Source organism: Nothobranchius furzeri, chromosome 9, assembly GCF_043380555.1.
Source record: "Nothobranchius furzeri strain GRZ-AD chromosome 9, NfurGRZ-RIMD1, whole genome shotgun sequence".
NCBI lineage: Eukaryota > Metazoa > Chordata > Actinopteri > Cyprinodontiformes > Nothobranchiidae > Nothobranchius > Nothobranchius furzeri.
The window spans coordinates 72,120,309-72,146,136 of NC_091749.1; the positions used below are offsets into that span (position 1 = coordinate 72,120,309).

Genomic DNA, 25,828 nt, shown 5'->3' on the forward strand with positions numbered 1-25,828 from the left:
AGCGCAGCTCTGAGGGCATCCATGCTGTCGGCTAGTGTAAACACAGGTCGCACACGTGATGTCAGCATTTTTTTGCCGCGGAAAGTGACGTTGCGGACCTTAAAACTCCGGTTTTGTCTGTCCACACGCAGACACCCAAAATGGAGAAAAGGCAGATCTTCACTTTGGCCGGAGTTTTTAAAAAGATCCGTTTTCGTGTGAAAAAACTCCGTTTTCGTGTGGATGACAGGCCAAAACGTGGAAAAATATCGACGTTTTGGCAGATCCCCGGCTACGTGTGGACAGGGCCTAAGTGACGTCACCAAAAAATATTCAATGAACACACAGTCATTCGTGTCCGTTCATTTTTTCTCTGCTAAGTTCTGTCTGTATTTGAACATGACGTGTGGACGCGCTCGCCACTGGCGCAGCCGGGCAGCGCGGCGCACACTCCGCTTTTTTTGCGGTCAATAGATCGATTTGATCTGCTGGTTAAAAAGTTACTTGTGAGGTGAAAAAGAAGAAAGCAGGCAGGAGTTTTTCTGGAGGACTGGGAGATGCAGGAAGATCAGAGACAGACAGGACAGGACGACGTGAAAATAAAAATTAAGAAAACAAAACAAAGTTCTTAAAAAATAAAATGTAGGTAGATTTATCCCACTACACGTTTGTACCTGTATAAAGCAATCATTTATCAGCATGTAGTATTTATATAGCTGATACAATTCAGATCATCTTCAAAACTCCGTCCCATGCCCAGGGGCGTATCTAAGCATTTTGGGGGCCGAGGCAAAATTGACCCCTGCCAGGTATTTTAAGTAGAAGTGCTATCTGTTTTTATATTAGACTTTTATATTTGCAATAAAGTCCAAAAGTGAAGAATTTGTTATTTATTATTTGATTCTTCAAGCTACCTCACAGAAGTGACCTGCTGTTAAAAATTAAAATAAAAAGGTAATTAAATAAAAAATATGGAACAATCTAGAACCGTTTCTCCCTTTTCTTTTTTTTTATGTATCAAAAGTATCGGATCGGGACTCGGTATCGGCAGACTCAAAATCAAATGACTTGGACTCGAACTCGAGGGCAAAAAAACCTGATCGGGACATCCCTAAAAAATGTGGACAGTAAAAAGAACAGTCTTGTTTTTAAATAATACATTATCTCTGTGGATTACCGTGGCCGTGGAGTAGGCACGGTGACCCGTACCAGCCACTGTTGCATCTGCTAAAGTTGCTGCACATGCACACTTTGTAGTTTACAACCAAAACTTTCTAGAAGGTAAAGCTGAAATATTGGCGGGAGGAGGAGACGGCAGCACTCGGGATATCCATCAGCCCTCTAAGACAAAGTCAGAAGTATAGGCATGTTTTGGATGTTTGAAGAATGCCGAGGGACAGTCGATAGAAGACGGCTATCCTGTTTGCAGCACGTGCAGAAAAAGTGTCTGTGAAAGGCAGCAACACTTCCGAGTCTCATGACCTCTCCGTGACCTCTCCGTGACCATCACCCACACCTCTACAGTCAATGCAAGGCACGTTACCATTAGTGTTTTAGCTGAAACGCATGATGTGAGGACTTTGGGTTGAGGGAGAATACAATGAGTCGCCCTATGCTGCAGCCGCAGCGCCCACTGCCAGCATATCAACCGTGTCACGGACACCCTCGCCATGCATGACGGGGCTCCCAGGGGGCAGATAAGAGCAGGTCGCCAATGCAATAGATCGACTCTCGCCGCATTATTATGAATTTAACAATGATTACTGCCTGATGACATTTTCTCAACACTGGAAGGACAACTATCCTGATACAGAGGGTTTATTTCAGCCTGGCCTGCCAGACTCGTCCTCTACTTCTACACAGAGAACTTCCCATAAGGAAGTGTGGGGCTGGCTGGCCAGGCTATGTTTATTTAGTTGTCTGAAAATATAACACGTTTCTGGTGCTATACTTAGTACACGTAATACCCTCGAAACGACCAACAGCACATCATGAAATAATAAATAGAAGTGGGGGATAGATTTTTATTTTGTCCCACTGAGGGAAGCAGCTTGGGCGCCCCTGATCCAAAGGCAGGTCTGGGTAGAGTAGCAGACAACTGTACTCAGGTAAGAGCAGCACTACGTCAACACCTTTTACTCAAGTAAAAGTAGCTGTCCAAGAAATTACTCAAGGGTAAAAAAGTATTTTATTAGAACACACACAAACATTAACCATCGCTGCCGTGAGTGTGAGCTGCCTGTCCATCTGGATGCTTTTAAAGGGACATTATGGAAGTCTGACAGCCAAAACATGTATAGAAATAATAAATGTCTTCTTCATACGTTCTCCTGCAATGCCCTGGTCCTGTAGAATGAGCCCTGGCATTTTTACTGTGATTGCCTGTTTTTCTGTAAAATCACAGAAAAAGAGAGATGCTCGGGTCGAGCAGGCTGCTTCATGCGCGTTCACGCTCAGGCATCGCCCGTAGCATTTGCTATCCGTAGCTTTAGCAGCAGAGAGAGAGGCAGTGCCACTTTGTCGCTGTTCCTAACGCCTAGTGACAAAGCTAGCTACATTTCTGAGGACCCTTAGCTACTTTCTGTAGAACTTTCTTCTAGATATTTCCTGCAAATTAGCAACAAAACAGCCATTTTCACTCCGAACCGTTCTTTGAACGTTGTTTCAGCTGTCATCAAGAATATAAATGTTACAGATACTGTGAATGTTACTAGAGTGTAGCTCACCTTGTAAGACGTCAGACTCTCATGCAGAAGGCCTGGGTTTGATTCTGGATGTGAACATAGTTTATTTAGAGTTCCTTTTTTACATTAATGGTATAGTTTTTTACAGTAAGATGCTCAAATTTTTATTTGAGACTCGCCGAACGGCTTTGAATTCACAGATAAAAAAGATGTGGGTTCAACTTTCATTTTGGAACAATTTTTCAAGCAAGGGAAGGGAATGATCTGAGCATGCAGGAGGACTGGCCCATCATAAACCTTTGTCGGCTGTGCTGAAGAGAAAGGTACAGAACCACATTATTTAATTAATTAGCTGCGTGTTCTCCTGTCCTCCGGGCCAGGGTTTGGGGTTAGGGTTAGGGTTCTGGCGTCGGAGCGGGCAGTAGCGTCGAGAGTCCCAGACCTCTCCCCAGCTCCTCCGGCCGGGGGAATCCCAAGGGGTTCCCCGGCCAGGTCAGGTGTTGTGCCATAAATCGACTCGCTGCCAAAAAATGATTAGCTTAGTTTTTTCCAGTTCAGAAGTTGTTTTAAGTGTTGCTATTTGTCTTAAACGTTCACAATGAGGAAATATTAATCCTTTTTGCAATATTTACGATTGAAAGATGGTTTGTGGTAAGAACTGGCTTTCTTTATGTTACAGCCTTGATACTAAAAAATAAATAAACAATGTAAAATGGCGCCCTGTATTGAATGTAAACGTTGTATAAATGTAAATAAACAAGCCTCCAGCGATTTGATTTTTTCCCCTTCCTTTCTTTAGTGGCTAATCATTTTTTGGCAGCGAGTCGATCTATGGCACAACACCGGTAAGAAGTCCGCTCCGACAGCTTCTGGCGTTTTTAAAAAGTATCCCAGGGGCACGGTAAGGGTCGGAGATGTTTAGTCTATTTAATTTCTGACTATATAAAACGATTTCTTCGGTTTTAAAGTGTGAAGAAACTCCGACGAAGTAAAATCCAAGCTGATCCCGTTCACCTTCATGGTTACATCCGTGTTTGTTTAGATTTTTTTTCCTGCCAAAATGGCGTCTACTAACTGAGAGTCACGTGGGGTCCGGAGCTCTATAGCCATGATGGTCACCCGTAGATGGCGAACGGCCTGAGACTTTTTAGGATTCTACCCCCCAAGGTGCTTCACAACACAATCAGTCATTCACGCGCTGGTAATGAGCTACGATGTAGCCACAGCTGCTCTGAGGCGCACTGACAGAGGAAAGGCCTACTGCACATTGGCGCCACCGGTCCCTCCAACCACCATCAGCAAGCAAGGCGGATTAAGTGTCTTGCCCAATGACACAAAAGCAGCATTGTCTGGTCAGAGCTGGGATCGAACCTGCAACCTTCTGATTACTGGACAACCCGCTGTATACCTCCTGATCTACTGCTGTTCCATCCTCCACCAGGGGGTAGCAGACATGTATAGGACAGGATATGGCAGGTTTGTGATGAAGGTACTAATCCTGACGCTCCATCTGGATGCTTTGAGGACAGAAGTGGTTTGACGTGAATGTGCAGCCTCTAGTCAGAAACCGCTGGATGCAGCTGGATGTGTTGAGGTCTGAAATCGAGCCCGTGTGAGCCTGAACATTAGCTTGTTAATAATGCATATTCGTCCCAGAAGTGGTTAGCAGGTCTTTTACAGGAAGCGCATGGTTAGTAACCGAATTACAAAACATTGTGAACATTACTCCGTGTTCATCTGTCATAAACGATTGGAAATGTTTAAAAAATGACAAAAAAAGATCTACAAGATTTAGTTGAATGTGTATGCATGTTTCTTTGTACGTCACTAAAGTCAATAAATAAATATGGTGAAGAACTTGTTTTTGCCGTAACTGTATTAACTCATTCACTGCCATTGACAACTAAAGTCGTCCTTTTAGATCCCACCGTTCACTGCAAATGACGACTAAAGTCGTCATTTGCATTTTTTAACTGCTTGAGCATCGGAACGAGCCCCCGCGCTGAGAGAACAAACATCTCAGCCCTGAAGCCGATCTTCATCCACATACGTCACAGATCACATGATCAGGAAGCAACACATCCATGTGTTTGGAGATCGTTTTGGGCCGTTCCTGTAAAAAAAGTAAGGCGCGAACCGGAAAAGCTTCTGCTGATCACAATTCAACAACGGATTATGAAAGAACGGATAACGCTCAAAACACGCGGACTCTTCCTGATGCAAGAGGTGAGTCTCCTCTTTGTTTTGGTTGTTTTGGCGTCGACATCATGCTAGCGCGCAACGTTCTGTGACTGTTAAAAAAACAGTAAAAACGGTGAGAAACGCTGGCAGCAAAGGCCTTTAGCGATCAGGAAACGGATGGTAGTGAATGAGTTAAATAAAGACATGAGATGACAAAAGCATGCAACAGTAAATGTACCCCTGCTTTGTGCGCGTGTCCATCTGACTGACCAGTGACGAGGCAGGAAATGACAAACACCACAATCAAAACAATTAAACGTCACAATCTCACTTTTTCGTGTGCAGCATTTGCAAAGACGTCTAACTCCCTGATCTCCTGACCAGACACAGAGTAGACACACGAGACCACACAAGCACTACACAAACCAGAACTCACCACGCAAGTCTCACGCTCACTGCCTCAAGTGACTTGAAACCCCTTGTGGTTACGAATGTTTGAAAATGATCAGGGAAATCAAGCAAGGACTGCACTAAAATGTGTTCAGCCTCACAAAGCCTCGAACAACTCTTTGGTGTTGAACTTTGGGTGCTCGTCACAGCTGCAGCTCACCATTACAATCACTGCTAACCCTAATTAGTCACATTCACCGCGGGGGAGTGAAGAGTGGGCTGCCATCCCCCCGATGCCCTGCCTGTTCAGCAAACGCGGTATCAGCAGGCTCTTCACACATCAGTGCACATGAATAGCACAGTCAGCCTGTAAGCATCAACACGGGGCTGGGTGTTGACACAGACAGGGAGAGGCTCGCTCGTGCGGCTGCGCTTCAAGGCCCCATTTCAGTCAAGGACCTCTGCCGATTAGCAGGTGACCAGTAAGGATGAGCTCTGGTTTGCAGGCCACCAGCTTTGTTGTCATCTGCTGGAAGACAGTCAAGGTACTCGAAACAACAAGTGGATTTTGGCTCAGGGGCACGCTGGTTTTAGAAGGGAACGTGAAAGGTCTGCTCTCAGTCAGAAGGCCTTGAGAGAGAATCCTAAACTTTCTAGTGATTTGTGCATTTTCTGCAGCTCAACTCTGATTATTGTTTTATTATAAAACAAACGTTTAAAAATGCTTCCTATGAGCAATCACAACAAAAAGTCACAATGCCAGCGTCCTTTTGAAATTTGCAGAGCCGGATGAAATGTCAGCTCCACTTGCTGCTGGTCATGTGTCACTCATGGGTCAGGAAGCTGCGTGGATGCTGCTAAGTTACCAGCCAACTGAGGTCCAAGAACCGCCTGAAGCCTGTTCCAGCCAGCTAATGCATTCTCTCAGCCTCCCCCTCCACTTCTATTCTCCCTCTCATGCTCTTCCTTGCTGTTTCTGACCCTCCCTCTCTTTCCTAAGCTGTCCTTTTTCCATGAGCTACTGCCCTCCCCATCTCTCAAACCCCCTCCCCCCTCTTTCTCAAGTGCTAACCACTCTCCTACGCCAAGCTCTTTCCCTACTGCTTGCTCTCTCACACGTGCACGTGCACTCGTGCACAGAGACACACAGAAACTGTGGCAGCCACCACGACAGCGAGCAACCTCCCCCACACTCCAGCAAAGCAGTGTGCAAGGGCCTCTGGCTTGCCCTGACCCACATCTTGATATAGCCCTAAGTATGCTTACAGCTAAGTCCTGAAGACACTCCTGCCACTCTTAGCCTAATCAGGCCTGACCTGCTGTCGACACGCAGCGCAGATAGACAGGCCAGGCTAGACTGACCATTATCATTCACAAGAAGGCTTTCAAAATGCCCAAGGAACCACCTACCGTCCACCTCCCCCCACTCCGCTGCTGATTGCAGGTTTCCTAGCTGACAAGCACATGTTCTACTTAGGATAGTTAAACATTACACAAATGACTGGTATCAGCGCCATGATAACCAAGCAAAAGCAAAACTTCTTCTAATAACAGCAAATAAGTGGAATAGCCCTTTGAGTGACTGTAAAAACAGGGTAAAGGACAGACAGCTCAGGCTGTTTGGATATTTTGGACGATCACAACTGCAGGAAGTCAGAAACAGATAGTAGAAAAAGTCAGACATCTTACTTTTTCATCCTTTGTCTCAACAGCAGTCGCTTGGCTTTTCTCAAGCCCCCTCTTCAGGCTGGAATCGACCCACGAACAGCTGGATTTGTTCTGATCCCTGCAATCGTCCTGCAGCTGAGGCAGCAGGTCAGGCAAAAGGTCAGGAGGCCCCAGTCCTTCCAAGTCTCCATCCTGGGCCTCTGACGACAGATAGTTGTCTCCAAAGGCTTGGTATCCATTAGTGTTGATTGCCCCGCAGCTCAGAGGCTGCTCAGAGGGCAGGTGATTAGCAATGCTGGGATAGCAACTCACTGGTTTATCAAGCATCTCAGATGACTTGCAGTTTCCCTGGATTTCCCCAGAAGAGCGCAGTGCTCTGAAGGGACACTCGTCTGCTCGGCTAACTGCTGTTCTCGAGTGCAACTGACTCATGAGGGCCGAGGGCTGAAACTGACATGCTGCCCCTGATGCGATAGGCCTACACGTCGAAGACAACGACTGCTGACTGAGCCCGGGTATTTCTGGCTCGCCAGGGTAGGCAGGGAACTCGGCTGGTTGGTAGGCGTTAGCAGAACCAACAGAGCATGTGGGCAGGGAGTGAACAACAGATGATGAATGCATGGGGAATGCCAGGTGAGAGTCTTCCAGTCCTGATGCAGAAAAGGCCTGACCTCTCCTGAGCAACTGGTACCTACCCTGACTTTCTAGATAAGACTTACTCGGAAGAGCTCTGGAATGAAAGTGGGTCTCGGTTACAGGTAGCTGCTGCTGCACCTGCGGGTGAGATGGCTGCATCTGATGCTGGCAGTTGTTTTGACTCCTCTGGTGAAAAGTGAAACTGTGATGCTGCTGTTGCTGCAGGGAAACTGCCGGTGTGCTAATTTGTTGGTGCTGGTTTAACAGGTGCTGCTGAAGTCTGTGCTGTTGCTCTTCTTGATGATGATGAGGATGATGATGAGCATGGCTCTGCTGCTGAGGATGCTGTCTCACGTGAAGTTGCTGGCTATGCAGTTGCTGATGACAAACCTGTTGCTGCGGTTGAGCCAACGGGTGGAACGCATTCCCATTTTGGTCATGATTGCCCCACATTGGACTTCTGTTGTTGCAGAACAACCCGTTGGACTGGGTGACTTGGCTCAGAGCGGCATTGTGGTACTGGCCATGTTGCTCTGGAATGGCGCCTGAGCTCCCGGAGCCAGAAAACGCCTGCCCCATAGGATTCTGTGCCTTGGTGCCTATGAAGTGAGGCATTGGCTGATTGTAACAGGGCATGACTTGATGGGATGAGGCTGTTGGCATCATGTCTTGGTGTTTCCCTGGGCCAAGTGATGCTACTGGGAGGGGTTCAAAGTCTGAACTGAGGTTTAACTCATCAACAAGTGAAGGTCCCGAAGGGAAGTCGTCCTCCTCCAGTCCTTCCAAATCCCCAACAAAGAGGTTGGTGTCATCAAAGAAGTCCATGGCTGAGTTCAGAGGTTGGCGGAAGCCTTGGAAACGCCACTGAATCCAAGATGGTCCCACTGAGGCCGTCTACAGGGCTACAGCATGCTTCTTATATTATGTACCTGCAAAAAATAAATATAAAAATAAATAAAAAACTGAAAAAGGAATATTACAATAAATGTTAAGAAAATAATGTCTTAGTAAGACAAAAATCAGATACTTATGAGAGCAGAAAAAATTTAAACACCTAAATAGTTAGAATTTACAACAGGGAGATAGGAGTTCATATTAAATAACAGTTTTAATAATTCATCAACTGTATGTGTTAACAAACTTTGTTTGTTAAATGGTGTTCTGCTGAGCTGTGGTGGCCTCATGGGGGGGGGGGGGGGGGGTCGGCTAGCACACTGCTGCTAACCACTTAAACATTCTCCCTCTCCTGATAACATTTTACTCTCTTTCGTTTATTTATTTATTTATAAAGCCCCTTCTGCGACCAATGCAGACGCCCAAGGTGCTGAACACAACAATAAAAACATAAAACCATCAAAGTAAAGCACAGCAATCGTAAAACCAAATAAAAAAAAATTATAAATAAAAAAATGAAAAATTGAGAGGAGAATAAAGGCAAAAAATAAAATTCTGAAAATGATTACGAGGCCGGGGCATCGAAACCAGGTAAAGATTGCTAATCCTGGAATGCCTCGACAAAAAAATGGGTCTTAAGGCCAGTCTTTAAAAACCCCAATGAGGGTGACTGACGCACCACCAAAGGCAACTGGTTCCAAAGTGCAGGTGCCAACACCGAGAACGCACGGTCCCCCCGTGACCTGCACTTGGTGCGTGGAACCATCAACAGCTCCCTGCCGGCTGAGCGAAGGGCCCGCGAGGAGGCATGTCTATGCAAAAGGTTGCCAAGATGTGCTGGAGCAGTTCCTTGTAAGGCCTTGTATGCCAGTACCAAGACCTTAAATTTTGCCCTGTATTGCACAGGCAGCCAATGAAGGGATGCCAACACAGAGGTGATATGCTCCCTGCGCCTAGTGCCTGTCACGAACCTAGCGGCTGAGTTTCGTACTAACTGCAAGCGTGCTACCGCACCCTGACTAAGGCCGGCATACAGTGCATTGCAGTAGTCGAGCCTTGAAAGAACAAAAGCGTGTGTGACAGTCTCTAGATGTACTCTGGACAGCAGGGGCTTAACTCTGGCTAGTCGGCGTAAGTTAAAAAAAACACGATCGCACAACCTGGTTGATTTGCGCTTCAAATTTAAGGGCTGAGTCCAGTTTCACTCCCAAATTTCGGATGGTGGTCTTCACATTAGATGCTAAAGGGCCCAGATTCACAGCATCGCATGGGCGTGTAGACATGCCAGGGCTAAGTACAATTACTTCAGTCTTAGCGTCATTCAGATGTAAAAGGTTTGTAGCCATCCAGGAGCGCACAACCTCGAAGGCATCTACAAGCTTTGATAATGACCCATCGACCCCCAACTGAACTTTGACACTGGATGTGCTACTACTAGTTTACCCGTTTAATTATGGATTCACTAGGATAAATACAATAAAGTTCATCTCTCACCAAATAGAATATTTACCATGAAATCACAATGTAACCATAGCAACACTACTGTGTGTGGTGGATGGCTGCTTATACCGAGCCAGGATCCTCTGGAGGTTTCTTCCTGTTAAAAGGGAGTTTTCCTCTCCACTGTCGCTGCATGCTTGCTTAGTATGAGGATTGCTGTAAAGACTCTGACACTAGTCAGTGACTCGATGCAACCTGCTGGGTTCCTTATGGAGGAAACTTTTTACTGATTGGCTTAATGACCTGACCTGTGTTGGAATGTTTACTGTGTGAAGGTCCTCGAAACGACTCTTGCCGTGATTTGGCGTTTTATAAATAAACTCGAATTGAAAACTTGAATTTATTCTGTCACTATTCCATCAGCAGTGCCTTTCATGTGTGCAAAAACGCAGCTGGTGTAAATCAACCACCAGCAGGTGCCTCTTCCTGTACCGCACCCCTTTTGAACACACACACACGTATAAACACATGCACCTCAACCCCCCCCCCCCCCCCCCCCCTACAGAAGCACTGACGCTGCCTGCCCTGCTACTGCAGAATGTGTGGGAGGTGCAGACAGCTGATAGAATTTCAACAGCAAAGGGCAGAGGCTGAGGAGGCCCTCCGAGCACGTGCATTTAAGTGCTCTGCAACCACAAACCAGCGGAAGAGGACAGAAGCGTTCCCAGGTCAGTCATTATGTGCTGACATGCACACAGAAACCCAAACAGACGCTTCTCCTTCATCCGGGTCCAACATGACGCTGTTTTTGTATTGACCAACAAATGTACATATTTAATTACTACTACACGAAAGCTGTGATGAGGAAGCTAGCGTCTTAGCTCAACAAGTAAACTTTCAACCAGTGCCACACGGAAAAGGTTTTACTCTGCAAGAGGTGAAATAAACACAGGTGGGAAATAAACGAACCGGGTAAAAGCCACAGACGGCAGCAGAGGTCAAGCCAAACCCGAAACTTTTAAAGACAGATTTGGCAGACCATACTGGATTAATCAGCTAATATTCCCTAAATCCACCCCTGCTGACATTTTCCTCCTTCACAAAACCTTTTCCCCAGCAGAGATGAGCATCTCTTTTAGCTCACCCGGGCCACAGCTTCAATTATAAAACCAGCATGTTGGAACCAAACCACTGGTGTTGACGTGTAGCACAACACAAACCAATCCATGCCTCATAGGACAGAGCTACTAAACCAGCTTCACTTACACATACTGACCACTACTGAGCTGTTACTACTTTGGTTTGTAGCTCACAGCTGTTGGTTGGCTTTAAATCCCCAATGCTTCCTTGGTCTTGTCAGAAATCATCCTGAAACATCTTAAACCCGGCCCTAAGACTCTAGAAGTAGTAATATCAATTACAAGCCATTTAACATTTTACCATTTAAGTTCACAGCACATTTTGGGGATGGAGAAACTTGCATTGCAGTAGACTTTTTACACACACACACACACACACACACACACACACACACACACACACACACACACACACACACACACACACACACACACACACACACACACACACACACAAGCCCCGACCCCCGTGCTTTTAAGATCTCACAATAGGTTTGTCTTCAAATTACTTAGGTGCATTGAAACATCTGGCATGGGACGGCACATATGGGACAACAACGACTCGTTAGCACCACCAGTGCACCTGCTGACCACTGGCTCGTTCCAGTGGGAATCAGCCGACAGGCGGTCTGACATTTGTTTGATACGATGAAAAACACGTCAATCTCCAACAGGTGCCATCACAACCAGAGACTCTGGTGTGTAATGTGGTCATAAATGTTTGGAGGAAAAATTCCTACCGAGGGCAAAATATCTCGATCTCCCCGGCAACCCGAAGAAGACGAAGAAGAAGATGAAGAAGATGAAGATATCATTTCTGTAGCGCCTCTCAAGATAAATTCACGAGGCACTTCACAAAAACAAAAAATGTAAAAATATAATAAATAATTTAGAAAATTTTTAAAAATATATTTAAAATTAGCAAAAAATTGACAATCGTGGTTCAAAAATGTAAAGAAAGAGAGAGAGTGAATAGGAAAGAGGGAAATCAGTGGATCCTGAGGAAGGTGGAATAGGTGGGGAGAGCAGAACAAGGAGAGGGTGATGAAGGTCACACCCAAACCTGAACAAGTGAGTCTTCAGCTGCTTTTTAAAGGAGACCACTGAGTCCTCTGATCTCAGGCTCAGGGGAAGAGAATTCCAGAGTCTGGGGGCCACAGCAGCAGAAGATCTTTCACCTTTGACCTTTAGCCTTGTGCTGCACAACTGTAATGGAGACCAGGGGTTCCATTCATTATGATTTATGTTCTGTTATTTCTGATTGAGTTACAGACAAAAGGTTTTGTTATTGAAGTTATTTATTTTGTGTTGGACATTTGTAACAGATTCTTTAGAAGCAGAGGGACTGGCCACCCTTCCTGTGTAAAAAAGAAATGTTTGTTAAATGTCAATTTGTGTTTAAGTTAATCTCCAAAGTTTCACTCACAACCAGTAGGCCTTGATCACTGGACCTCAGGGACCTGCTGGGGGTGTAGGGACCAAGAAGATCACCAATGTAAAGGTTGGTTTATGCTTGACGCGTCCACGAGGTTCGCACGGCTCCGCGCAGAAAAGTTGCGTCATTTTAACAACCACGCCCCTCCACCGCGCCTCCGCACGGCCCAGAATTTCCGCAACGCACACCTCGGAAAATTTCTAACCACGCGGATGGACGGACGCGGAAAAACATGGCGGACCGGCAAGAACTAGTACGGCAGAGGTTGGTAAATACAGACATTTGTATGATTCAGCTCTCAGAGATCACCGTGATCAACATGTTGTTAATAATTCTTGGAGAGAAATAGCTCGCACTGTCGGAAAAAACGAGAACGCTGTTAAAAATGCTGGAATGCCATGTTGTAAACAGTAATTTCTACTTCTACTATGGTGTAGTGTTGGATGTATGCCATAGAGCTCCTTGCTGCCCCCTACAGTTTGGGAGAATATTGGCTCACCGCAGAGACGAGCCGCATGAACCATAAACGCTGCGAGTTGTGAAGCGCGTTCCATCCGCGAGCCGCGTCACCAAGCGGAAAGTGAATGCGTCAAGCATAAACCAAGCTTTAGATGGTGCTTGTCCACGTAAGGCCCTATAGACCAGAACCAGGATCTAGAAATGAACCCTGAAGTTGACTGGCAGCCAGTGAAGCTGGAGGAGAAAGTTTATTCTTACTGAAGTCAGCAAACCTACCAATATTTACATTTTTGACTATTACAAATGAAGCGTATGAATCAAGAAAAGCTGAGTCATCCGTTTTTGTCTTCCTCACCTAACAGGTCAATTTTCCAGTAATTGTCCTCATTGGTTCATTCAGATGTTTGCGTTATAATGACAAACAGCCACGATGTGTGCATTAAAACACAACATCTGAATATAAATTAACCATCGCCCAAGTCCTCTTAGTCACAGTTTAACAAATATATAGTCACAGCAGATCATATTAGCGTGACGAGTCTGCAGCACCTGACGGTAATATGAGGTCAGAGGATGGAAGCAGCGGAGAAGAGCTGTTCTACAGGAACCAACTCAAACACAGCAGGATCTCACAGAGGAGCTAAAGCTTAGGATCACAGACAAAACCAATAACTTTATTATCTAATCTACCTTACCTTAGAACAGCAGATTAGCACCCACCCAAACTAGCTGTGACCAACATGTTCACAGATTAATGAGAAATTGTGTGAGGGTGGGTTTCCAACATGCATTAGCTGTTCCTCTGCTTGATTCAGTGGTTGAATCACATGTTCAGCAGCTCATCGGGCTCTGCAGACGCCTGTTAATCACTGCTGAATGAAATCAGGTGTGCTGAAGAAGAGAAACAACTAAAACATGCTGGATTGGACATGTCCCAGAAGCGAAGGGACACCATCGTTAAGTTCATCATGTTGGACGGCTGTTCATCCGAGTCACAGCCTCTACGTTGGGGTGTCCCACAAGGTTCAATACTGGGCCCGTTACTGTTCAACCTCTATATACTGCCCTTAGGAGCCATTTTCAGAAAGCACGCTGTCGCATACCATCTTTACGCTGACGACTGTCAAATCTACTTTTCATTTAAGCCAACTCAATCAACTTAAGTTCTGTCTGATTGTATCCTTGAGGTCAAGCAATGGCTAGCTGATAACTTCCTCCATCTCAATGACTCCAAAACTGACTTAATCGTTTTCAGTCCTAACAGTACCACGGCAACTCAACAACCTGACCTCAACTATCTCTCACCTAATGTATCCTCTGCAATCTCCAACCTTGGAGTAAAAATGGACCAGGCTCTGAAGATGGATGCCCAGGTCAATAACACAGTTAAATCATGTTTTTACCAACTAAGACGCATCTCAAAACTAAAGCACATCCTGAGTGTCCGTCTTCTGAAATCGGTGGTCCACACTTTTATCACCTCAAGGCTGGATTACTCTAACTCCTGCTTATACGGCATCAGTAAAGCAGCTCTTTCTAGACTTCAGCTGGTCCAGAATTCAGCAGCTAGGTTGCTGACTGGAGCTGACAGAAGACAACACATTTCTCCAATTCTGAAATCTCTCCACTGGTTGCCCGTGCAGTTCAGGATAAACTTCAAAATTATGCTTCTCACTTACAAATCCTTGAACCATCAAGCTCCTCCATATCTGTGTGAACTTGTCCATTACTACAACCCGCCGCGTGCTCTCAGGTCTGAAGATAAGCTCCTCCTAGCTGTTCCCAATGCACTTTTAAAAAGCCGTGGAGAGAGGGCTTTCTCTGTCTGTGCACCGAAGCTGTGGAACGCATTACCACTGCTAGTGAGGCTAGCACCAACAGCTAGCATTTTTAAATCACGCCTGAAAACTCACTACTTCAACCTAGCTTATACCACATAATTATGGACCTCACTGACATCTGCACTGTTTAAAAATGGACTTCACAATATCAACTTCCGTATTATTGAGGTTCTTTTTAAAATGTTTTCTTTTTTTTTATTCTCCCTGTGTTTTATTGATTTTTAACTGTTAGTTTTAGGAATTTTGTTGGTTTTCCTTTTTATCTTTTATCTCTGTTCTACATGACTGTACAACGCCGGTTTAACTAACATTTTTAGTGTGCAGCGCCTTGTTTGGTTGTAATGCCTTGTTGAATGCGCTTTATAAAAAAAATTGGTATTGGTATTGGTTTATGTATTTCAGACACACGTTTCCCTCATTCTCCTCCACCCCTTCATGCAATCAGCATCTCCAAACTCACATTTATCGTAGTTTCTGTCGACGATTAAAAAGCTTGTTGAGTATCTCGGTACCTCTTAAGTCACGGGTTTATTAACGTTTATTTCATCAAACTTCCTCCACAACATATTCTTTAATCTGCTCCATGTCTGCTGCTGGATTATATCTTATACACTTTTTTGGGTGGGGTGGGGGTGGGGGGGTGGGGGGGGATGTGGTGCTGTAGACGACGTTAAAGGAAGCGGCATCCTAACCAATCACATGCTTGCAGTCTGTATCCATAGTTAGAAAATTGGGCTGTGCTCCATCTTTGTGGGCCTGTAGGAGAGCTGGGGTGTTTCTCAGTGTCAAGGCGCCTGGCCTTGTGAGGCGATGTCTTGCGAGGCCAGGCGCCTTGCCTACGAGGACACTGCCCTTCCTTGGTCAAAGAAAATGGTTAAATGGAACAGACTTGCATCACGTGACCGCGGCTTCCATGTCGGTCATGTATTTTCACGTGACATGGGAGCTAACGTTATGTTTTATATGTATTAGTTTCAATATAAATATATAACGAGTCTTTTACTTTTTAAATTGTGCATATATTTGTGAAATTAAATATATAAGTGAGTTACTACCCGCTAGCCACCGAAGCTGCAACTACTAAGTAACTAACCAACCATAGATAACTTCTTTGGATTTAAAAAAAAAACATTTTAAATTAGTTGACTTACTTTTAAACTTTAAAAAATGTCCCAGAAGTTGCTGCCGGCTTCTGATCCGCCGTTCTGTTGAAAATACCGCGGTGTATTGTGGGTAATTTTTGATCATGGCTACAAGACACCTCCCGTGTATCCTTGTTCAGCTAGCTAAACAGCTAACAAACGGAGAACACACGTCTCGGTAGAACATGAACATTGGAACACGTCTTGGTGGCTCCCGATGATGTATCTCCTAGGCAACAGGGCGGGGCCAAGACATCAAGGCAAGGCTCCTTGGCATTGAGAAACACCCCTTGTGATGACGGATAATGGCGCCGCGTCTACATCTACGCGTATAAACTAGGCTTAACTCCTCTAGGCATCAATGCTAGCTCCCCCTTTGGCTCTGTGACTACTTCGTTCGTTGGCTCAGAGGCACATTAACCCTGGATCAATTTCACCCCCCACTCAGCCTCGGACAGTTCACACGTGACACTGATGGGGGACGAAGGTGTCTCAAGCTTGGCTGGAATGAAAAGGGTGTTGTGTGTGTGTCACAGAAGAAAAGATGAAGCACAGCTGTATCGAACATCTTTAAAAGGCCAACGTGAGAAAATGCAGTCGTTCTTCATCAGGATAAAGCGTTGAAAACCCCTCAGCAGAATAAAAACAAATGTTCGGATGCAAAATGCACAGCATAACCTAAACCAAACTACAGCTAATGTGACTGCAAGCAGTCCAGCTGGAGCCCCATCCAGGACTGTTTTCTCCCCAGTCCCACCACTAAACACCACTCTGCATATTCTGGCTACTATTACCGGTGTGCATTTGTTTCTCTTATCACCCATTTAATATGTTTACCATGCTCAGAGCCGACATGACGATCTACAAAAGTAGTAAAGGTTCTGACTCTCTTCTCAGCGTCCTCAGAAACTTTCATTAATACGGTTAAAGCTAGCTAAGAGTTAGAGCGAGTGTCACACCTGACACTTTAAACATCCAGGTGCCATCAGAACAAGGGAAGAGTGCACGTCTGAAAGGGGACTTCATTTGCATTGCAGCTATGGCGTTTTAAGAGAATTCCAATTTAAACAAAGTTTTCACCAGAAACTATTCACTTCAACCGTGCCCGGCATATTTTCTTAGCTTTAGTAGTCCATTCAATGGACCAGTAGACTACTGACTAGAAACTAAAATGGACTAATTCAGAAAACAACTACCTAGCATTCCTGGAAGGAAGATGAGTTGTCCATCTCTTTCATGCCAGATGTTTAAACTAAGATCCACTGAGGATGGAATTTGGTCAAACTGTGAAAAGAATCTCTCACAAAGTCTCAAGCCTAGAAATCCAGACAGACAGCATCTGAAGCATGATTATTTTTCTCTCTCGTCAGTCTAGCCACACTCCATTTTAACTGCAGCAGGTCTACTATTGGTCTGGTCAGTTTTGTGTTATGCCAATCAGAGCCCTCTATCTGAGTGGTGGGCGGGATGATGCAACAAAGCAGAACAACCAAGATGGCGATAGCTTGTTTGAAACGGCTCTGGCATCAACTTTGGATTATTTAGACTTGGGCTTTTCTTGGAGTCAAGAGCAGAGAGATAAGTCCTTTATTTAGACAAAAGATGTATTTGCTTATCTTCTACAGCGTATGGTGGACTGCCCTGTTGACTGTCATTCGTAGCAGTGAGTATGTCGTACCGTTGTTGTCATAAAGACGATGCCCAATAGCATGTGGAGACAGTTTGAAAAGACAGCCGTAGATTCAGCCTCACAACTGAGCTCCATCTATGGCTCATGCATTCACATGTCTAGGATGGCTTGCCAAGCTAACGTTCTTGCTTAATTAGCACTTTAGGTAGGTGAAGTGAATAATGTCCACCTCCTTTCACTCCAGGTTTTAGTTCAATGTGTAAAACTGACCAAGTTATAATCAACTTTGTTTTCTTGGGCTTTGGCTGCCATCTTGAATCAGAGCTGGTTCAAATGGTTATGAGTTGTGAATGTATTCCCAATGCTCGACTTCTGAGCATTCCATTTAAATCCCTCTGGTGGTCCATGAAGTACCACGCTAATACAAACACAAAGGCAGAAACATCACCTGTGTTTGGTCTTGGGCACTGATGACTCATACATAAAACAAACTTCAGTCATCCAAACTGGTCAAACATGAAATCTTCTCATCAACTTTAAGATCCTAGCTCAACTCAGACATGAAGCTATTCCTGTTTTTGGTTTTGGCAGAACTTCAATCTTCAGGTTCTCTCCGTGTTGTTTCTGTCTGCTTGGTGAGCAGAAACAAGAGCAAGTGTTGAGTTCTAGCTTTCACTTTCGACATACAGACATTTGTAAGATGCAAAGCCTGGAGAGGCGAACCCGCTGCTTTGAAGGGTTGGACCATTTTTGAGTTACACGTGGGCACATTTCTCTGTACTTGTGATGAACATGTGTGGAGTGCAGCAGTGAGCCGTTTCCAAACTGAAATCAACAGATTCACCGTCAGTTCTTTTGTTGCCGTTTGGTAACCCGAATACACAGAACCGGTAGACAGTTCTAAGCACAGCGGTGGGTAGGGGCCCGGAGTAGGGCTGCTCGATTATGGCAAAAATAATGATCACGATTATGGTGACTGAAATTGAGATCACGATTATTTAGGATGATTTTTCTATTTATGTTGATTTTATTTGTTTTTATTCAGTCATAAAATTGCTCAGGGCACAATCAGGACAAAAATAAATAAGAAACAAGATGATCACTAAAAGAACTCCTGATTCCCAGTATAAAAAGACCAAATATACTTATAGCTCATAGTTTATGACCCAAGGGCTGTAGACCTTGGTTTAACTCAAGTCTAACCAGTACAGACCCAAATACCAATATCTTGCAAATACTGACAGCAAGAATTATACAGTGGCATTTATAACAAATAAATGCAAATAAATTGATGTTCACAAAATGTTGCATAATATGTATTTAGTCGTGTCAAGGTGCTGTAGGAGAGTGCACTAACACCGTGTCCTCAGAGAGATTAGTTATTAGTTATCAGCGTGAGGAAAATTATTTCTACCTTATTTATAAACTATTTATTTACAGGTCCATCAGTTAATGTAATAAATGTCCCAACCACAGCTGCACCCCCCACCCCCCAACCCGGTCTCAGCAATCGGGGCAAGCTGCACGTGCGTTTAGCGCGCCGCACACGCACATTTAGCCGTTTTTAGCGGCTCAGGAGTCCGCAGGTACGGTGTGTGTCACTCGCTCTGGTTAATCCAACAGGGAGCCGGCTCTGAGAGCTGTCTTTAGCGACCGACACATCACTACATCATTCCTTTTCCTAATGTCCTGAAGAACGGTCCGGAGCGCAGGCGGAGTGTTTAGCTAACCTGCAGGAAATGTCGACGACAGTTATCCAGAAAGTAGCTAAGGGTTACCAGAGATGTTTCTGAGGTGTTCGCTAGGTGGTAGGTACTTCTAAGATTTAAAAAGTCAAGAAGGGGGTCTGAAAAGCTGTTAGAAATAGCATCAAAGTCGCCAAGTTGGCAACACTGTGGAGGAGTGTTTCATTTGCAACTCAGGGCAGCGCAAGTGGGAGGAGCAAATTATCGGCTTGTTTTGTTTTTTATAATAGTTCAAAACTCAGATCGTAATCGTGATTAAAATTCGATTAATTGAGCAGCCCTAGCCCGGAGGTTCTCGTCTCTGCTTTTTAAAGTGGATGTGGACCTTTGAGCTTCATCAAACTGTGACCTTCAGCTCCTGGTGGGGAGGTCTGCAGCAGTGAGAAGAGGCTTGGATGAGAATCAGCACATCCACATCCGAGGCCACAGTTCGAACCCAGAAAAGGGTGGCTCAAGCTCAGACAGACTCTGGGAGGGCCTCCATGTCATGAGAGGTTGGCTGAGGTTATTCAGTAGATACACCTCTTAAATGCCTCCAATGACTCCCAGGAAGCCCTGGGGTGGACCCAGGATTGGCTGAAAGGATTACATCTCTAGACTGTCCTAGGAATACTTTGGTCCCACCTAAGGAAACGGTGGAAATGATGGGGAGAGGACGGCATTAGCTTCCCTGCTAGAGCTGCTGCTGCTTCACTTGACCGAGCCAGATGAGCAGAAGACAACCAGTGTGAGTACAAGCGACCTAAATGAACCTCATCAAGACGGGGCTGCTGAAAACAAACATCATAGTCAATTATGTAGACCAAGATAACGAGTTGGCATCAGTATCTTTCATCAAAACATGAATTATATTGTTGAGTTTCCCCCAGGAGATGTTGGAGGCATTATGGCTCCATGCTGGCCAGGGAACCTGCAACTCCAACCTGGGGAGCAGGTGGAGGTTGCTGGGGCAAAGATGACTTGGGATTCTCTGCTGAGGCTGAAACCCCGGTGACCTGGACCTGGACAAGCGGATTAAAAAAGGAAGGACAAAACTAGTTTTTTGTTGTTTTTTTTAACAATTGGAAACTCTTCTTTGAGTCTATATAGACACCTCCCTTCCCAGAGGGCCGGAATCCAGCATGTTTTAGTTTGTTCCCTGCTCCAACACAGGGGATTCTGCGGTTCAGCAGCTCTTCAGGCGCTGCAGAAGCCTGTTAATTACCTGCTGATTAAAACCAGGTGTGATGAAAACAGCTGAGACATGCTGGATTCTGGCCCTAGGGGAAGGGAGTCGTCTACCCCTGCTGTTGGGGCTCACGGTGGCCCAGGGTCCCTGCTTAATGGCCAGATATAAACACATAAGAAAACCGGTTTGCCCCGCCCACTCCGCCACATTAAAAGAGATGCATGCTTTGTGGCTAGATTACCCCGATGTCCCCATGACTGCCTGAAGATAGTAACGGCGTGTCTGCGTGCACACGCACGAAGGAAGAAGGGTCAGGCCAGGCCACGGGTGCTTGCGGGAGTGCCGTTCATCAAAAGTCTAGATTATCCCAGAACATCCTGGAACTTTCGTTGTACACCCGTGCAATTACAATAAAATAAAATTTAATCTGGAAAGGTGCTGCTACGTTCTTCTCTGTCGTTTTCCTCTCGGTCAACGTGAACATTTTACCACGGTATTACTGGCCGAACTTAAAAATGATGACAAGAGCCTCAAGTGGAATTACCAAGCTGTTGGTTCAGACCTAACCCTAACCCTTCAGAAACCAAACAACAAGCAATATCAATAAAACAACAACAAAACAGCACACATAATATTAACAACTTTTATAAAATGCAGCTTACACGAGTTTTTTCCCCTGAAAACAAGAACGTTTACGTTTACCGGCTTCAACCTCCGACTGCTGAAAACGACGCGCCTGTGACCGACTCCTGGCTAAGTACCTCATCAGTGTTTACCGGCTCTCATTTTAAGTTTGCTTTGAACCCAAAATACTCCCAAACTGCAGAAGTTGTGCTGTTTTTACACGTCAGCTGGTGCGCGAGCCGCCATTTTTCTCGTGGCGTGCCATCTCAGTGCTGTCACGTGATGAGATCACGTTCATAAACTTTACGGAACGTCACTGACGTTTTAAACTTTTCCATCCTCGTCTCCTTCAGTGAGGTAGTCAAAGACTTTTAATGACCGGACGAGTCAAAAGCACGGGAGTGCTTGAAGACGGCGGACACTGAAAGGTGGTTTCTTTGGTTTACCACAGCAGCAGAGCATCTGAACAGGAGGCTGACTGGGACTACTGATGAGCTGCCAGGAAGGATGAAAGTAGAGCTGAACGATTTTGGAAAATTATATAATTGTGATTTTTTTTCTGCCATTTCATTTGTGAGTTTTTCTTAAGTGGCTTTTCTCAGATTTTTTAACTAATGCAAGCAAGAAAATTAAATAAATGTATTTTTATGGTAAATTGTCTGCATCTGATATAGCGCCTTCTTGAGACCAGGAACCCCCTAAGGCACTTTACAACACAATCAGTCATTCACCCATTCACACGCTGGTGGGGATGAGCTAAGGTGTAGCCACAACTCGAATCAGCACCCTTCCGATTACGGGGCGAGCACTTAACTCCTGTCCCACCGACACCCCAACATCAGATTTATTATACATAAAACTACCCGTACACAACTCGGTTAGGGATCTGTTGGCTCAACGTTTGTTTCCTGGAAGTTGAAGCACTGGTGGCGGGCATTTTAGCCATGCACCCCTCGTATATGGTAGTGTGATGGGTTTTTTTTTTAGGTGTTAACAAAGCGTTCTAGTGTTACCTGGCGAGGTAGCAACAGTAGCAAGGCAGGTTCTGCACAACACCTGGCATTGTCCACCATCTTCTTTTTTATTGCCAGATTATTCAATACAACTGATGTGCTAGTCCTCTTTGGTACCAAATGTTGTCTATTGCACCTGAGGCCTTTTTAGAACAGGTTAACTGGTCTGAACCAGGATCCTCTGGAGGTTTATTCCTGTTAAAAGGGAGTTTTCCTCTCCACTGTTGCTGCATGCTTGCTTAGTATGAGGATTGCTGTAAAGACTCTGACACTAGTCAGTGACTCGATGCAACCTGCTGGGTTCCTTATATAGGAAGCTTTTTACTGATTGGTTTAATGAACTGACCTGTGTTGGAATGTTTACTATGTGAAGGTCCTTGAGACGACTCTGGTCGTGATTTGGCGCTATAGAAATAAACTCAAATTGAATTAAAGCACAGCGTTTTCTTCTCTCCATGCCTTGTTTGAGGCGCCTGCAATTCACGACTTTCCCCGACCTCGCGACCAGCCAAACCGCCTTTGCCATTAGAAAATCTCATTTTTTTCATATTGCAATATAATTGCAAATGCACAAATGCAATTAATCAGTCGGGTTTAGATGAAAGTGGCAAAAGAATAAACGTCTGAGGAAGCTTGTACTGGCTTCATGAAGCTAGCATCAGATTACACACACTGAACTACATTTAAATCACGATGGCTGAACAAAGTCATGTTGGAAGACTTGTCGTTTAATCTCAAGCTTAACCGATGATCCATGTACAGTTATTAACAAGCTTCATATTCAAACTTTATTTTGAAACTAGGGCTGGACGATATAGAAAATAGTATATTAATAACAAATGTAATAATGATCTATGGATAATTGAAAAAACTGATAAAAATTGTAGAAAATATATTTTACGTGCAGCCCTGGATATTTATTTTTGGGATTTTTCTGTTTCTCTGCCTCGTCTCGCTGCGACATCTTGCTGCTTCATGCTCTGTTTTGGTTTGAGAGGGGCGGGCCTGGTGACGCAGCGCGCCGAGTCTGTGGTTTGGATTGGTTAGGAGTAAGTAGTGAGTCTAGTATGCTGCTACCTGATAGGTTATAATGAAAAACGGAAACTTTTTTCTTTAATCGCACCACATGCCTATCAACAGATATATTTAACTACTGAATTATCGCCCAGCCCCATTTGAAACTACTTAAATAATGAAAAGATATTTGATTTATTTTTGTAAAGATGAAATTGGAACTTTGAGGTTTTATTTCTTGGTAAACAATATAAAGTTGAAAGGGTGACTACTGAAGAACGAACAAATATCGTCTACCTGTTGAAGCAAACCTCTCCTCCCCTGCTCCATGTGTCCCAACCAGAACGTCTGTTCATTTGTACGAGAAAGTTAGATTTCATAAGGCTATGAACATTATTTTTATAATTTAGACTTATGGTTTCTGAGATGAGTAGCCATTTAAATTTGTGGCTAAACCTCCCAAAATTGCATAATATAATACTTATTTTCCACAATTTCTTACGGATGCACCGATATGGATTTTTAAGGCCGATACTGATATTAACATCGCTTCTACGGCCGATAACAATATTTGCAAATACCGTTTTATGCTTCTGAAATCAACACATTTTGTAAAGACTGAAATTATGCAAGCTGGAGTTATGAATGTTTTGCTTTATTTCGATAAAGTGGAACTTGCAATATGTTATACACACACTTACACTTGTGAGAGGATTACCATCACGTCACAGGACTAAACAATCACACGTCACCACCCCGCCTTACCCTCTGAAACACTAACGGAAACAAGATATCGGTAGGTAATATCGGCCCCGGTTTACTTAGCTGACGATACCGATTTGTTCAAAAATGACCAACATTGGCTGATACTGATGCCGATGTATCCTGCATCCTTAATATTTTCACTAATTCTGGTAAAATCTCACCTGAACTACATGAAATCATCTCATCTTGACGCATTAAGCAACAGTTATAATGATGTAGCGGCGTACGGGTTTATGAAATATCATTAGTAAAATTATTAGCTCATTCTGATAGGTTTAGACAGACAGGTAGATAGACAGATATCATCCAGGCACGTGCATCATCAACAAAAAGTGTTCACGTGAACTGACACAACAGTAGGACTTAATTCCAGAGGATGCCAGCTGGTGTGTTTAGTATATATAATCTTGGGATGAATTTGAATACATTAAATCACTTTATTAGCCATTTAGGGACTGAGACTTTGAAGATTTGACGGATATTTTAGCCTCTCTCTCTCTCTCTGTAGGGTTAGGGTCTGGCAGACCTGGACTCGGAAGGGAGCAGCATCCTCTTCATCACTGGGGGCTGGGTGTGTTGCGCACACTTTAACTGTCAGCTGGTCGCAAACTGATACCGACTAACATGTTAAAACTCTTATTCTCTGAGGCACGTGGTCCGAACGGAACCTGCCCTTCGGGTTCGGAAAGGTGTCGTGACGCCGAGCGAGGGGGGAGGAGGCCGGAGACAGATGGAGAGGTCGCGCCTGGAGGTGTCCGCGATAACAACCCAACTCGTGAGTTTGTTCTTCTAACTTTCCGTTTCTCTTGAGAGAAACTCCGCCGGTCCAACGGCCGCTTTAACGCCTCGTACGCATTCGTGGTTCTGACTGAGCCCGGTTCCGTCGCTGTCAGTTCAGGACCACCAACAGGAACTGGTCCCCGGAGTCGCGCGCGTCGTTCTCTTTTAGGGAAACTAAAATGTTGGCGGACATGTTTTAATGTCGCCGTTTACAGAAATAAAACTCCGAAGTTTGGCCCCTCCGCCTCGGCCCCGGCGCGTGTGTCATCAGACAGCTGAGTCGACCCGGACCGACTCCGGAACATGACAGCTCCGAATTCAAACCCAACAAAACCCGTCGAGTTCAGCATGAACTCCGCCGAGCCGGCGGCATGAGTGCGACTTCTTACCGTGAAGCGGCCGCGCAGCGCGGCTCCGGGCGTCCGCGCAGACTGAGCGTTATCGGTGAAGTTGGAGCCGTGTTGTTGGTCGTACTCCTGCTGGCGAGCACGGCGCAGCGGCTGCTGACGTGACTCTGATAACTCCGCATTTGCATATTAGTGACTCCGTCTGTGATTGGACAAGCCACAATTTGCCAAAGTTTCGCGAATCCGTGTGAAATTAGAAACCGGCTGGCGCCGCGCGGGTTCGTGGGCGCCCGCGGCGAGCCGACTAATCCCGGAGACCGGCTGATTAAATCACGATATCAGCTGGAAAGTCGCTGTGTTGACATAAGGCATAAGATGGCCGCGTCCGAGCCGCAGCCAATCAGAAGAGGTTTTACTTTTCGCACATGGACAGGAGGCGCTCCTACGTGCGAGATGACAGGAGCGGGAGAGGGGCTCTCCCTGTGGGGACGCACTGCCCTCTAGTGGCCACATCAAGTCTCTCCTGTTTCTTTCTGGATCAGCTTCCATTTTATTTTTTATTTCATTCAGCGAAAACATTTTTGTTGCTTTTATTGTATTTTCTGTTGTAATTCGTTAGGAAACTTAAAAACGTACCTTTATTTTTAAATAATTATCTTTCTTTCTGACTAAAAACAACGAGGTCCCACTAATCACTAGTGGAAATAAAAATTCCACACCAAAATGTTTAAATAAAACCTCTGATCTCTAACAAATGTTGCACGCTTGTTTGCCAATAAAAAATAAAGACCTGATGTGAAAACGAAAAAAAAAATTAAATGTATGCATTTGAAAAAGATGAGCAGTAAACACAC

The 25,828-nt window shown here is 44.9% G+C and overlaps 1 protein-coding gene across 4 annotated transcripts in view; it reads right to left on the reverse strand.

The window, feature by feature from the left end:
• The window catches only part of chd9 (chromodomain helicase DNA binding protein 9), a 114,381-nt gene extending 89,173 nt beyond the window's left edge, over positions 1 to 25,208 (reverse strand). For all 4 annotated transcript variants that reach the window (XM_015952831.3, XM_015952830.3, XM_015952829.3 and 1 more), the window contains exons 1-2: positions 25,017 to 25,208; positions 6,924 to 8,467 (exon numbers count right to left, since the gene is read on the reverse strand). In XM_015952831.3, coding sequence (XP_015808317.1) covers positions 6,924 to 8,363 — 1,440 coding nt within the window. In that variant the 5' untranslated portion in view covers positions 8,364 to 8,467; positions 25,017 to 25,208. The remainder of the gene's footprint in view (positions 1 to 6,923; positions 8,468 to 25,016) is intronic.
• Positions 25,209 to 25,828: the final 620 nt, after the last annotated feature.